At 40.4% G+C, this 16,228-nt stretch overlaps 1 protein-coding gene across 1 annotated transcript in view; it reads left to right on the forward strand.

Annotated features, from left to right (window-relative positions):
- Positions 1 to 270: 270 nt before the first annotated feature.
- Positions 271 to 16,228, forward strand: part of sh3tc2 (SH3 domain and tetratricopeptide repeats 2) — a 30,495-nt gene continuing 14,537 nt past the window's right edge. The window contains exons 1-12 of the mRNA XM_059345738.1: positions 271 to 508; positions 6,432 to 6,530; positions 9,005 to 9,136; positions 9,750 to 9,877; positions 10,064 to 10,169; positions 11,176 to 11,319; positions 12,173 to 12,374; positions 12,495 to 12,568; positions 14,139 to 14,334; positions 14,961 to 15,097; positions 15,286 to 15,336; positions 15,440 to 15,744. Coding sequence (XP_059201721.1) covers positions 466 to 508; positions 6,432 to 6,530; positions 9,005 to 9,136; positions 9,750 to 9,877; positions 10,064 to 10,169; positions 11,176 to 11,319; positions 12,173 to 12,374; positions 12,495 to 12,568; positions 14,139 to 14,334; positions 14,961 to 15,097; positions 15,286 to 15,336; positions 15,440 to 15,744 — 1,617 coding nt within the window. The 5' untranslated portion in view covers positions 271 to 465. The remainder of the gene's footprint in view (positions 509 to 6,431; positions 6,531 to 9,004; positions 9,137 to 9,749; positions 9,878 to 10,063; positions 10,170 to 11,175; positions 11,320 to 12,172; positions 12,375 to 12,494; positions 12,569 to 14,138; positions 14,335 to 14,960; positions 15,098 to 15,285; positions 15,337 to 15,439; positions 15,745 to 16,228) is intronic.

Below are 16,228 nucleotides of genomic sequence, written 5' to 3' on the forward strand. Positions count from 1 at the left end.
TGAGGAAATAGAAAAACTCTAAATGGGAAGTGGTGCTGCATAATAACCAGGGTTTATTAGCTTTTGAGATAGATTAAAATGCAATTACAGCCTGACCTCTTTTCTCTGGTTTAGTCTCCTTACCAAATTATGAGTGAGAGAGGAACAGTGTGGAGATAGAGAGAGACAGACAGACAGAGAGAGAGAGAAGGGGGAGTGTGCCCTTGTCCCAAAGAAATCATGGGAGGAGTTAACAGCAAAACTTCCTCAGTCAGTGACATGCCGTCTGGGATCGCCTCTGTAGCGCTCAAAGGCAAACACACATGCTCACACACTCATTGACTTTCTTTTTCTGTTTCTCCTCTCCTGTGCTTTTGGGCTGACGGCGGAGACTGACAGGCAGCTGTCATGAGATGCAATTCACCGGTTAAATGGTTAAAAAAAAAAATCTGACTTACTTAGATATGCACACATTCTGCCACACACATGAGGAATGAATTGAGAGGGGAGAGCTGGCAGCAACACAGAGGTAAGAGTTGTTTTTTCTGCTTTTTATACGTGTGACTGCTCTCTAAGTCTTACTGTGTTATAAGCTTTCTTGTGTTGAGCAAGTTTAACACTGCAGCACTTTAGTCACATAACCATAAAGTTGCTGTCAATCTGGGTATAGGATGGACAGTTAAGCTGTCATGTAGTGATTGCAGGTCCTAATTCGGTTCACTAGTGGCTTGGTAATCAATGCTTCTAAAAGTCTTATAAAGAGCAGAAAATGTGCTTATAAGTGACCATGTAAAGTCTTCCACAATATGTGTTTCAGTGTTGTACAAATGCCGCTATGCAACAGTGTGGGAATCTCCCTGCAGGGAGCTCTGTCCTAGACACACAGGCATGTGAGTGAGCTAACAGGGGGTTAGTCTAAACTTAGAGCCCATAACCCCTGTCTCATATTACTCTTTAACTCCGGTACCACATTTTCCAAATCTGCAAACCTCGATTGTACACATACAGAGTCACAAACACCCCAAACAACCCCTGCTTGTCATGCATGTGAACAGACACTGCTGACACCATATGTTTCTTCTTAGGTTGAATGCTATTGTCATGGACTGCCGAGTGTCACAATAGCAGTGCAGGCTTTTGCTGTGGTTTCAGGCTGTGTGGATCATTTATGGTATGTGGTCACCGGGCTGGTCAACGCCTTTCATTACAAGCAGTGCATACTGTGCTTGTGGCTTAACATGGCTTTAATTATATGTATGCTGCTTATATGCGACTCTAATGCTGTCCACAGTGTGCAGTCATTCAGAGGAGGAAGTCTTTTGAGCTTCCAGCTGAGAGGAAACACTAGCCAGATCAACAGGTGTTCAGCAAAGAGGGTAGTAAGACTTATTGTATCCAGCATCACCAGTATCACATTGTTTTTACTGACAATCTCTGTGTGTTTTAAAGTGGATGTCACAGGAGACAACGGCTGCCCCTTGTGCAGTATTTTGGTGCAAACAAAGGCCTAGCATGTGACTGCGCATATCGGCCTTGAGCAGCCTGTGTTTATTAGATTAGACAGAATCTGTTGCTCTATGAGAAACAAGCAGTGGACTCTAAAGAGTGTCAGGATATGCCCTGACACGCCTTCAGCCTGTTTACAGCTTTCTGCCTCACAAGATACACACGCGCAGATTCAATCATGACCATTCAGCCGCCACGTAAACAAGATGAAGAGACTGGTGTCAGACAAGGATGTCAGCCTCTTTGTCTCCAGCATGTTCAATTAGCGGAACGATCAGGGCACATAGAGGAAGAAACTTTATGCATTTGTTTTCCACGATCAGTGATTACATGCAATCACAGAAGTCACATAATGCATCATGCGCTCAGCATCTCTCCCTCTGGAATGTAACACTAAGTTGTTTCCACCACTACAGCACACCAACAGCCATTTTATCCAGCCAAATGTTATCTTACTCATTGATCCATAAGTTTGATCTATGTTTGCCAAGCATGACAAAAATCGAAATCTCACAAAAGTGAACAATCTCCAGTTTGATAACGGCAGCGTGACACACTGAAGACAAGGTGTGAAGTTTGAAAGATGTTGGAATATACTAGGCAAAGAAGGTCTTACGGAAGATCTATAAAGTTGCATTATGGGATATGTAGGTATTCAGGGATTTATCAGAGCTTATGTTCATAGGTATGGGTGAGTAGGGGCTTGCTACAGCTTCTAGTAGGACCAGAAGGCCAGCGTCAGCCTAATAAATAAGCTGATAAATTAACATCTATTGTCATGTGCTGACCTCTAAGGGTCGTTACTAAAGGAGCGAAGGAGGATGTGACAGGGCATAAGAAGCCATGTCGTCCGTGTAAGGCTGATAATGACCATTTAGGAGCTTGATAACATTACAAACAGGTGATTTTGGGGGTGTGACTCATAAGGTGTCAACATTTAGGACATCTTGACCTCTGCCTCTTCAATTTAGACAATTTTTTCTGTATTTGTTCATTTCTAAATCACTGGCTGTACCAATGCAACCTCTTTAAACCCACCTACCTGAAAGAGATATACTGTATATATACACAGTGACTCCATGCCACAGTATTTATACACATTTTATAGTTTTGGAGAGGTTCAGTGCCACCACAAACTAAAACCTTCCAAACTCCCATAAGGTTAGGCCGAGAGAAATTGTATACAGGTGTAGTTGACAAGATAGAAAAGGCATGTCCTTTTTTGAGCCATGTTTGAACTGATGACTGTAGTTTAGTTTGTGTTTTAGCCACATGCTAAACAAAAACATTTTCAGGAACTAGATTTTTACCTTCCACATGAAGTCTCGTACATGCAGTTTGGCCTTCCAGTTTCAATGTTTTAAGCTTTTCCATTTCGGTATGACAAACAAGGGTGTGTGGTAAAGGTTTTTTGAGGTTGGTGTCAAGCGTCAGTTCCCCACTGAGAGATAAAAAGATAAATCTGAACCCTTTAAGGTTACATAGTTAGCTGAGCATCAAGAGTCCAAAGCCACCGATTCATGCAAATTCAATTTCCCTTTTCGCGTAAATAGATAAAGCTTGGAATTCAATTTGCAGGGCTGTGACAGATGTGTTCTTTAATACAGCAATAAAAAGGCAGGTTTACTCAACATATGCAATAATGCTTTATTGCATATGTTGAGTAAATCTGGCATTGGTTAAGTTTGTGTAAAATGGAAGCATTGCTGATGTGAGCATTTCCATAAAAAGTGTAAAATTTAATTTTCCCTGAAATTGACTATTCCAAGCCCAATTATATTCAGGTATCTTACATATACGGTCTTTCTGTTTGTTTGTTTTTCATCTTTTTAGTTGTTTTTTTGTCCTACATTGTTGTTGTATGACATATGTCAATGTATGCATGGTTGTATGTAACTGTATTTATTCTTCGCATCCTATTGCGAGCTTCTCCAAATAAAGAGGGGGAGATTTGTTTTCCCCTTGGCTGCTACAGGTTGTTATACATGTCATTATGACACACCCAGATCAGGAACACCACACCCGACACGGCTTTAAAATCTGGCACTATTGGGGCACTTCATTGCCGCCTGAGTGAACACATTGTGCTGGAGCATTACTGACCGATTACACCAGTTTACATCCATGAAACTGGAGGCCCCTGTTTACACTCTGCATGCTGTAGAGAACATAATCAGTTTACGAAATTCACACTCTGAAGGGACCCATTGCATTAAAGGCCTTAGGGTCACACAAGGTTTCTGACCTTCCCATGACTGCACATTTTATTGTATCCTCATCATAATAAAGCCTTGAACAGTCAAAACCTTTATGGATTTCTTCACCATCCAATCTCCATCTTGGATCTCCATCCTCTTCTTCATGTTGACCTTACAGTGTACGTTGATGCTGCCCTGGCGTCCTCATGTCATATCATCTGTCTGCTACTCATCTGATGGCAGAGAGTGAGAGAGTTGTGTTGAACTGTGTACTGTGGATAAACTGATCCCTGATCTGTGCCACTAGGCAACTTCCACCCCCTTACCCCCCTCGCTGTGACCTTGCAGCCTGTCCCTGTGTGGCATTGCCTTACAGTGGCTCAGCAATACATGCTCCCAGCAAAAGACACACACATTGTCTTTGTGACACACATTCTGTGCATATTTTCACTGGCACACATAGGCAACACACAGGGAAACTTTCACTGAGGCCTGCCCCCCCACACACATACACTCATAGCAATCGCAGAGAGTGCTTTGTGCATTCACTGACTGACTGGGCAGCTACTGAAGAGAGAGAGGGAGGCTGGTGGGAGGAGGGAGATGGAGACAGCAAGAGACAGAGGGATTACAAAGAGAAGCAGACCCAGACAGATAGAAGAGAAGAAGAGATAAGAGTTGCAGTGGGACAGAGGAGACGGTTAACACCAACTGTTGGAAAGACAGAGTGAACAGGGCAGGAAAGGCAATACAGAAATAGGAAGGGAAGCGGGGCTTGTCCAGCAGAGAGGAAGAGAGTGTTGTTAAAGAAGGCTGGGGGGAACTGATGGGATGGCATTGATCTCTGGGAGCTGCCGGCTCCTGGGCCAGATGGCGTCTTGTTGCTGCAGACCGCTGCTCAACTCCTCCTGCTGTGGACCGTTCATCAAAGTCTGCCTCTCCTCCTTCACAGGTCTGTCCCAGCCCGCTCTCTGCACTACTACTGTACCGTCATGAGACGGGCCGCTACATTCAGATAGACAGGAGCGTAGCTCTATACACAACATGGGTAACACACTTAGCCAAGAAGGTAAAAAGGGCATGGTGTGTCTGTACTGTAGCAGCATGACTGTGCTTGTGTTGACTCAGGCAGTCCTGTTGGTGCTAACTGTGCTCTGTGTTGTAGGATGGAAAAGAATAGTCTGTTGTCCCCTTCAGCCTAATGTCATGTTGCATTGTGTTACTAAGTTGTGCGCCCCATTGTCTTATTGTGAATGCTTTGCATCAAGATAATACTGTTCTGCTGTGTTTTTAAACTGACAAAGCATGTGTAAAAAATGCACAAAAGTGGCATTTAATCTACCTTTTCGTTACCTTTTGGTTAACAGTATGTTCCTTTCCCATTTTAAATCGTGTCTGACTGTATGTCTAAAACATGTGACCGCGTTGACGTAGAAGTAGAGGAGTCAGGGGCAGGGCGGCTGTGAGCCTGAAGGTTTTTCTGATGTCAGTGCAGCTGTGTGTCTGTGCCGGGCCTGTGTGTGTTAAATGTCATTGTATCCCCCCCAAACCTTGATAACACACCCTCACTAACCACATGGCTTGAACTTGGCATTTCCAATACAAACTGCCGCAGGCAAGTAATGTGAACACCTCTAAAGCCCACAAATTGTTTGTGTAATATGAGAAAAACCAAAGTATAGAAATTACAATAGATGTTTTACGGCTCTTCAATTCCTGGCGTATTTCTCAGTCAGGAGCAGCAACTTCATGGTGTCTCCTGTGGTTGCTCCCCGACCAAGAAATATGCCGGCACACCCCAGAAAGTGGTGAATTGTTGCTTTTACACTTTGGTTTTCATAAAGTGTTCATTTGTGAGCCCAAGAGGTGCTGCGGGTAGGTTTTTTTTGTTTGTTTTTTTAAAGAAAAAGGCTAGCTCTTACACCTAGTGTCAAGTCTTTATGCTAAACTAAGCTAATTGGCTGATGACTTCAGCTACATATCACTACTAAGTGAATATGTGTATTCCTGAAAGACTGTATAAAAAAGTGAACGTAGACACTATACCAAGGACGTCACCCATTAGTTTGTCGACTAAAATTTTGAAGCCTCAAGTGGAATTTTGGCTGTTTTTGGAGGCAGAAGTGACCACACAAGAAGGTGGAGCTGGGGAGGAGTGAGTGAAGTTATTAGCTAATGCTAGCACCAGCTAGCTACCTTGGTTTGCAAGGTTCATTGTAATCCAGTCAACTATATATGAGTCCCTATAGTGTCTTTTAGTAAAACTGAATGCTGAACAAGACATTTTTAGGTGACATATTAACTTTCAGGAACTGAAACAAACATAATCTATTTTACTCCAAATGGGACCATTGGATACACAATGAACATCATGCTGTATTGAAGAAAACTTGAAATTAGCGATTTTGATCATAAACTCATTAGGAAAATGTTTATTGTGTTAATAAATTGAGTAAGTAGTAGGGTCATTTTCTCATAGGCTTCTATACAATTTTTGGAGCCAATAGAGACTCCTGGAAATAATTAAGGTTTTAGGGCTTTGGCTTCATTGGCTTCAATGATCAGGCCCAGAGGCTTTATCCACTTCTTTTATACAGTCTGTGGTAGTATTCAAAGGATATTTTAACTTTATTTTTTACTTTTAAGTATTATGTTACTACAGTAACTGATTAAGAGGGATTATTTAGGGGGCATAATATTTTTTTTTCTTACTTAGCTTGCTAAACAGATGTGTTTCCATGTTTACAGACATCTCTCCTGCTGAGCTGGATGCTCTTTGGAGGGAACCACCATATACTCTCGGGGGAGCAAATGAACACTTCTCAGGGAATGACATCATGACTCAAGGTAGACTATCGTGCACCAAACATCCTAATCAATCTGAAATCATATTATTATAGACTCCTCCATTAGAGCTGACACAACAGGCTCATTTGAACTGTGCTGCTGTCTGTGTGGTCACAAACTGAGGAAGTGTTGGGGACATCCTCCTTGCACAATGGAACAAACTGGGGGAAGCCCGTCACCACTATACTGCAATACAGCTTTTACACGCATCCATCTGGCTGGTATTTATAGGCTTCGAAACTATTAAGATCCTGCTAATGTGTTAATATAAGGCTTTCTTACAAAGTAAGTGATTCCTAAGCAGGGGGACTTTAGAATGAATTAATGGATAGATAGCTAAAACCGAGTGCGGAAAGTAATGGGTAAATAGTGAAAAAGCTACAAGTAATGGACAGTGATTGAAATAGCTAAAAGATAAACAGTTGAAATAGTTCGTTAGACATTTTGGATGAATGCTGAAAAAAATTATAAGTAATGTAGAAATGGTTAAATAGTTTGCTTAAAGTAATAGTTAAATGGCTAAAATCTAGTTCCTGCAACACCAGCAGTAGTATGAATGCTAAACCTAACCAACTAAACTGACATTATAGTTGTATGGCTTACACCCCCCAAAAATCTCTGACTGTCTTTAATCAAATGAACCCTCTTGTCCTCTCAGGTCATCAGTTTGCAAACTGTTTCCAGAATGCCAACTAAACATGGAGAAACTAGGGGCGTGTCTTCTTGAACGTTTCATTCACTTATAACTAGGGCTGCACAAATTGTTGAATTTTAATCACCATCACGATTTCAGCTTCCCACGATCAAATTCACGTGATCAAGCGATATTTAAAGTGTATCAATACGTTCATAGAATACTATGTATCGAGCTCAATGTCTAGTGCTCCGTAAACTACTGTTTGATCAAAGTCGTAGATGACAGAGTAACGTGGGAAAAAATGATACATCAGATAGCAGACAGTTAGTTGCTGTTCTTAGACCAGAGCGACACCGGTTGATACTTGTAGGAGAGCGGGTGTTTTCGGATGCTTGCTATCTGTCCACTGATGGGAGTGTGCTCACCTGTGTGTGTGTGTGTGTGTGTGTGTGTGTGTGTGTGTGCGTGTGCGTGTGTTACATTATTCAAACTAACCAATTTTGTTAAATCAACAAATAATTTTGATTATTAATCGTGATCTCAATATTGATCAAAATAATCGTGATTATCATTTTGGCCATTATTGTGCAGCCCTACTTTGAACTAATCTTGTATATGAATGAGGATTAATGAGTAGTCTCAGTGAGTGATTGCTTCATATTCACACAGTATGTTCCCTCATCACATGGCAGCTGCATCAGCTCAGTCAGGACAGGAAACAGAAATGATTAGTTCAAGACTCATCTATGCATCCTCAAGTTTGAGTCTTTCGTTCATTTGTCACGTGACAGCTGTATGCTCAGCTACAGGACTGTGTGCTGTGCAGTGAGCACAAAGAAATGATTTGTTTGCGACGCACTAGTTTAAATGAATAAAATTACTTTAAAAAAGTGGTTTAATTTTACCGTCTGATAAAACTTCCCAACACTAGAATAAACAGCATTTAGTTACACAAATAGTGCAAAACAGATACAAGCCATTCTTAAAATACATAAACTGACATTAGTTTGATTGATAGTGCCTGGCTTGATTTAGCAAAGCAAATAAAACAGAAATATCTTTTTGCAAATGAACCCTTCAGAGTTTGACCACCAGGTTAAAAACTTTACGTTCTGCACTGCCTTTGACTGAACCTTAAATAATCATGAAGAGTCTTACCCTCCCATCTTGTGTTCGTGTCTCTTTTAATTCCTTTTTAATTTCCTTTAAAATGTTCAAAATCATGTCAGAGAAGAGATGAGAAGTTTTGTTTTGAAACAATTTTGAACTGAGCCATGTTGGTTTTGAAAAAGCTGTCTTCAGAATGAAACAGAACTGTTTTTATTCAGATTTTTTTCTTTTCTTGTTAATGCATAATATAAAGTGTTTTTTGCCTTCATATATAAAAATTGCCTCACAAATGTACTTTGCTTGCCTATCAAAAAAAAACCTTCTAACAATATCCATTTAGGTTTGGAACCACTGCTTTAATTCACATGTTCAACCTGTGCCATATGAAAACATACTGACCACAGATGGTTTTTCCTAAATGGCAAAACAATGATTGGTATCTTGTGTCATCTGGTAACATTTTCAGTTAAATCTCCCTGGCAGGCTGGGACTTGGATCCTTTGGATGACCCATTTGATAAGATTGTTTCTACATACTAAACGCCTTTTTTTAACCACACAAAAACCATAAACACATTAAGCTTTTTATGAGACACTGGATTAAGTTTTCTAGCTCGGGGGGGGTCAGGCGTCAGTCAGGCGTGCTGTCCTTTTGGCCTTGAACCAGAAAACATGACAATCTGAACTTGATCCAGCAGCTTTCCTCCTGACTTTGTTTCCTCTTTCAGGTGCAGGTGAGGAGGAGGACGGGCCGGGGGTGGAGTCGGGTGAAGTAGCGGTGGAGCATGACAGCTACTGGAAGAAAAAAGAGGCCTTTCTCAGAGGGAGTAATGTGTCACTGGGAGAGAAATTCTCCTCAGGTACATTTAAAGAGCCTTTTCACTCTTCTCCATTTCCTGACTTGTAGTAATATTCTACTTAAAGAAGGGTAGCTTTCACATTAGCTAGTCTAAACTAGTTATCGAAGCATTTCCCATGCTTTATATTTATGAATACTGATGAGGCACATTTCCCTACTAATGTTTTACCCACTCAGCAGTCTAGCTCGATCCATCACATTCCCCTAGGTTCTTCCTCTCAAATGGATTTAAATGGCCACACTGAGAGTCCAGTACGAAGCCTAATAGCTTTGTTATTCCTCCAGGGACTAGCAGAGCATCTCGCTGAAATATGAGCTCTTGTGTAAAATCTTTAATGAACTCTTGAAAGTTTTGTCTCTCTCTAGATGTCCCACTTTTCTCAGTGACTACAGACAGAAAAACACGACTTATTTGTGTGATGAATTAGCAAAATGTTTATTACTTTAATTCTGGCAGGCAATGGATGAGTCCTCTCCACTCCTTTCTTCTCGAAGCGATTTCTTCTTTTAAGCCTATTTGCATTGGATTTGTTTATATTCCATATTATTCCACGAGAATAAACACTTTAATCTCAGGGTGATAAATCACAGCACTCTCTGTATCTTTTGCCTAGAAATTGTGCTGCTGTTCACTGGGCGGAGGCGCTCCAGCGAGGATCCCGACCGCGCCCTGCAGGAGGCGCTGCGCACCCGACTCCGAGTGGTGGAGAGCAACAGCCAGGACGTCATCCAGCTCTTCAAAGTGAGTGACAGTCAGACCTGACAGTGCAAACATTAGAAAGTTACTGTACTATATAGAATCACAGACGAGGGTGCATTACGGTATGATAAGAGTCCATATAATGCAATAGGATATGTGTGTGTATCGTGCACTTAATGGAAATGGCTGGTTGTTATGTTATTGAAACATGACTCTTTGTTTCTGCAGGACTTGTCTGCACGTCTGGTGTCTGTCCACGCTGAGAAGGACAGCTTTGTACTCACATTCAAGACTGTGGAGGAAATCTGGAAGTTTTCAACTTACCTTGCATTAGGTCAGCAACTATAACCATTTTATATCTGAGAGCAGGGTAGGCAGCCCGCGGCTCCACAGCCACATGTGGCTCTTCAGGCCATCTGCAGTGGCTCCCTGTAGCTATGACCAAAACATTTATATGAAATAAAATCTTTATAAAAATATTATATAGCTTATATATGGCATTAAAACATTTTTTTTACTTTTTGGCCAACTTAAATGTACATCATAGCTTACAAAAGTCTCTGGCACGGCACCTTAAGCTCTAAATTTTGCCAACTTCAAGTTTCAAGTTTCCCTTGCCTTGCTTTCGATTCCAAATATCCTGAGATGTTTCTTTAGTGTCAAGCCTCTCATTTGCACTGAGGGTCTCACTGCTTTCTGACAAAATCATACAGTAAAGCTGGTAGGCTAGTTTAAACTGAGTAGGCTGATTTATCGTCACTGTAAGTCTTGAAATAAGGTTTGCGGCTCCATTACGACACTTTTCCCCTTTTTTCTGCCAGCAGTGGCTCTTTTGCCCATAAAGGTTGCCGACCCCTGTCTTAGAGGCCATACTTTTTCAGTGAGGTCCTCCATAAACACAGTTTTCTTTCAAAGTTAAGACAGTTTCAGTTATTTGTCATGTTAGATGTATTTTGTATTAGCGTTTTGTACTCTTCACTGACTTAAAGTAGGCTGATGATATACTTTTGGCACTAATCAGGATCAAGAATCTGGTAACAGTTGCGTGTTTTTTTGCTTATACTGCCATAGACACTCAAATCTGAACAAACAGCAGATTTTTGAGTGTTAAACATTAAGAAAATACTATAATAATACTACCTAAGGATAATTTCTTTCAAAACTTGTCTTTCTTCACAATAACATGTATTGTCTTTGATTTACCTTTTTTTCTATTTTTGCATTTATTCGCTATTATCATCATAGAAATATAAAAATGTTTTGCTTTTCAGATCTGCAGTGATAAAAGCATAAGGCTTATTTGTAATATTTGTATCTGCGTTTCTTTTGCTCTGTCCCAGGTTACGTGGCTCGCTGCTTGGAGAACTTCCTGTGTGATCAGTCCTTCTGGCTGGACCCAGAGCTGCTCAGCGACCTGCAGATCAATGTGACTGTGAACGAGGAACACCTGGCCACTCTCTACCTGGGACTGTTACTGCAGGAGGGTCAGTGTCGTTGTGCTCTGTCGTTTTATGGACATTTAATGAGCAGTTTTATTATTAACACAGACGTTAAGAGAGTGAAAAGGGTAATTGAATACCGCGACTACTCCGAAAAGGAATCTTGAATCCCATCACTGTAATTATATAGTAACTTTTATTCCATTACGTTAAATCCATTTCCACTGACCCCAATTAACACAATGAAAGCCTCAGGAATATACTGCCAAACATGACTTTGGACTAATTAGAGCAATGGAGGCTATAATGTCATTACAAGACCTTGAAGAAGACCCAGTGTTTAAATTATAATTGACTTCTAATTACAAAATGATGTCATTAGAAAAATTTCTATTTGCCCTTTTTGTGTTGTTCAAGATATTTGGGAAAAACTGCGTATCAGTAAAAACTAGCAGTTTGCTCTTTTAAAAAAAACACATTATAAAATAAGTTCTGTTAAAGCACAACATTATACGACTTCCCTCACAGAATGTATATTGATTTCCTCCGGCTTGGTCTCCAACACAAACCTCACTACTTTCTCCTGCACCTCTCCCCTAGGCAAAACGCTTTACAGAAACATATAATAAAAGTGCAGTGCTGGGAAATAGTGATGAGAATTACATTAACTTAATAGGGGGAGGATATAAAACATCCATCATTTTCCAGTGACTGAATGAGGGCGCACTAACTGCAGCACTTTTGCTGATCTTTAATTTGAGCATGGTGACTTTTATCAGCAAGAAAACAGTACTGCACACACTTTGCATGTCTGATTTCACACATGCATGTTTGTGCTGTCTGTATATGTTTGTGTGTGAGGTTAAATAAGTCTGCTTATGAAGCTACATCTTTGCAGGATCCTTCTTTGCAAAGGCGCTCTTCACAAGAAGCGATCAGGATGAGGACGACGAGGAGCAGCTGTCTTTCAAGAAGAATGACTTGCTGACAGTGAGGGACACGGGGCAGGACAACATGTGGGAGGGCACCATGCTATCCACAGGAAACCACGGCCTGGTGCCAGTCAACGCCATGCAGCCGCTGCCTTACCCCTTCTATCAGTGAGTCACTAATTCCTTAATTTACACTGGAAGCGACAGTGTGGTTAACATGTTCTCTGCAGCAATACAGATGGTAGACATGTGTGTACATGACTTTAACTATACTTCCTGTTTGGTCAGGTGGTTCCTGAGGAAGTACCCGGGCAATGCTGGATGCTCGCCAGCAGAAAAGGAACCATTTGAACATTCAATCGGTAAAAAAATATTCTGCATATAACACATGTTCACACATAAAAAACACCATATAGTGCAGTATAATCAACGTAGACACAGATGGTTAAAACCAACTCCTCCACTGGCTGAAAGCAGCTCTTGTTGTTTTTGGGCGCAGCTGTTTTCAATGAAAAAGCTTTAAAAAATAATCACAATACGCTACCTGCTCAGCACCAAAGAGCAGACACAGTCAGTGGTGAGCATAGTGGAGTATGTAGAGCCAGGTATTTCCCTCAGGATGTCTGGAGAGCAAATCAGAGCTAAACAGAAAGTCAATATTGGACTTGAATTTATCAGGTGGACACAAACATGACTCCAAATGTTGCCTAATGTCTGCTAGATGTTTCGATTGGCAAATGGTAGGGAGCACGTTGGCCGTACATTATGAGGAGATAAAATGTTCATGTTGGCTTTACAACTTGTTGACCCCAAGTGGCCAGTGGTGATTGTAATAGTGATTGTTTTTAATGGGAACTTCACTCTTTACCCACTGTCAGATACCTTTATGTGTCTGTGTAAAGGTTATAATAGTTTTGGATTTCTCATTAGTTTAAGTTTTAATTGTTTTCAAATTCAGTTAGTTTAATTAGTTTTTAGAGTGAGTTTGCTAGTGTTTAGAAGCTTTTATTTTTTTTAAAGATGCTTAGTTTTAGTTAAGTCTTTGTTAGTTTTAGTTTTTTGTAATGGGGTATTTGCTGTGTGCGACATTCAAAAAGGTCTCAATAAATTATTCCTTTATTTCCTTTGCCTTATCCAACTCAGCCTCTTGCAGCTCCGGGTGTTTTGAATTTTGGTTCGAGTGAAGTGCTGAACTTTTTGTAGACATCCCAGTCTCAATTAACAGATTTACCAATGCTTCCTGTATGAAAAAAGTTGACAAAGATGAAAACGAAGGACATTTTCACTATAATTTTAGTTAGTTTTAGTTAGTTTTGTAACCACACAATACAGTTTCTTTAAAACTCTATTTTTGTTTAAACTCTAGTTTTTATTTTTATTTCAGTTAACGAAAATGTTTTTAAATTCTACTTTTCATTATTTTGTTATATTTCGGTAACTAAAATAACCTTGTTCTGTGTGCATTCTGATGTTACATACGGTATGTGTTGAATGCTGAGGTCAGCTTAATATAGTCAAATTTATATATTTCTATTGTGTGAGATCAAGCAAAAGTTCCTCACAAAAGTTGAGAATGACACTGCATTGTGTTTGTGCAGTCAGCAATTTTACTGTTTACAAAGACAGGGACAATAACAAACTTTTTTCACTTCCTATTTACCGGAACACACAGCAGTGCACAGCCACAGAGGATCAATACTAATATGCTTATGCATAGTAGCTCCAACCTGTATGCACTTGTAAAAAGCATTAAACTTTATTGTTTTATATCCCATCCATGCAAAAGGCCCCACCACCTCTCCAACATAGAAGCAAAATACATTGACGTTGTTGCTGTTGAGCCTTTTTTGTGGTCATTTTGTGTCTTTTTGTAGTTGTTTTGCCTCACTTTGTATTTTTTTTAAATTATATCCTCCTTATCCAACGTCTCAGTGATGGGTTCCTGTGTAGCAGTAGTTGACTACAGTCCTGTGGCCCCGGATGAGCTTCAGCTGAGCCGAGATGACATCGTGGAGATCCAGGGTCTACTAGTCCGAGGCCTGGGCGTGTTCATAGCCACACACACCTCCACAGGTCATACTGGTTTCGTACACAAGGCCCATGTCAAACCTCTGGACACCATACCCCTGTAAGAAGTTCTATTTCTTTTACAAACCGATTCCAAAAAAAAAAACGGTACCTAAATCATAAATAAACCAAACTGCGATAACTTCCTCATCCTTTGTGACATAAAGTAATGTAAAAAAAATGATTAGACCATTGTTTTCTTCAATTTCTTGTTCATTTTAGTCCCTGGTACAACTAAAGGTACATTTGTTTGGACACATTTTCCATGGTTTCTTGATAATAACCAAAATCATTATCAAGAAAACCCTGTAAAATGTCTAGATATCAGCAATTAAATTAAACTCTTATGAGCTGTTTTTGTTGTTATCATTATATTTGTCCAAACGAATGTACCTTTAGTTGTACCAGGCATTAAAATGAACAAGAAATTGAAGAAAACAATGGTCTAATAATTGTTTTTCATGACTGTATATTCGATTGAAAACTGTGCACTGCAGTAATACTTTTGTTATTGCTACATAAAACTATTTTATCTTAAATCCTCATCAGTTGCCTGATGTTTACAGTCTTGAGCTGATCTTTTATGAAATTCTATTTAGTGTTTCTGCAGTCTGGACTGGTTGCATGATATGAGGGGGCCTTGGAGACAGCAGAACTGATAATGCTGCCTTTGTTTTCCGTACACAGAGACGAACGGTTGGTATTTCTGACAGAGGAGGAGAGGGCCAGTCTGGCTCAGGTTAACCCGTGTAGCTCTGAGCCAAGTGACAGCGGCCTGCTGGAAAGACTCTTCGCGTCCGACATCAGCTCTGTGTACAGGCTAGGTAAAGAAACAGGAGATACTGTACTAGCGGGCCATGACTGAAATATAGGTCATGTTTGGTTTGAAGTGCGGCTAAGTTTGTTTCCTAAAGAGTGGTGCTGCTCGTGGTTCATTCTGGGACAAAATGTTCCATCTTTATCCCCAACTGGAAAATTAATACTTAAATTGATTTACCTTCTGCGTTTTCAGACAAACTGGATGAGACTGACTTCACTTACATCAGGAATCGGCCAAAACATGGTAATGCTTTTACAGTTTTTTTTTTTTTTAGAAAATCAGCTGCTTATAAGCTTAAAAGAGCTTGAAAAATTAATGTGTTTGTCAATATCTATCTTCTTCCCAGAGCATAAAGTTCCTGCAAGCGCGCGTCAGAGCGTCATATCAGAGAAAAGTGGAGGGACACCGCCGTACCACTCCTCTCCCCGCACCTCTGTCTCTCACTCCTCCCCACGCCTCTCCCTCTATCAGTCCCACAATCCTCTGCCACGCGAGGGGGAGCGCCTGTCCTTCACTCTCGACGACACATTCAGAGAACTGGACGAGTTCCAAGAAGACCCACCTCTTTTCTTGGAGGAGAACAGCTGGGAGGGGGAGGACTCTGAGTTCAGCGACCCCACACTGACCCTGCTCAACCATGAACATTTCCAGGTCTGCAGAGTCTCAGTTTATTCACTGGTTTATTTGTTTCAGGGCCAAGCACAGAAGCAAAGGAACAGATTGTAGGCTTTTTTTTTCTTTTCTTTTTCTTGCTTTCTATTTTATGTGTATGGCACATAAAAGAAGCAATTGTTTTTTGTTTCTTATGAAAGTTTTCACCCTATGGTAGAGATATTTCGGTTCACATTTTAAGGCCTGTAAAAAATGCTCTCAACCAGAGATGGCAGAGATGCAAAAACAGTAGCAAACACTTCCTCTGCATTGCTTTATCATTTGAGCCAGAAGTAAATATATTATCAATGTATCCATGTCACATTTACAATTTAAAAAAAAAAAAAAAAGAAAAAAAAATTAAAAAAAGCTACCTTACAGCACTCAGCACTCGGAGAGACGCATACCGACATCAAAAATATGCAAAATGAACTCAGAAAGACACAAGACGACTACAAAGAGAAGCAAAACCACTACAAAGAGA

This window comes from Centropristis striata, chromosome 12, assembly GCF_030273125.1.
Source record: "Centropristis striata isolate RG_2023a ecotype Rhode Island chromosome 12, C.striata_1.0, whole genome shotgun sequence".
Lineage (NCBI taxonomy): Eukaryota > Metazoa > Chordata > Actinopteri > Perciformes > Serranidae > Centropristis > Centropristis striata.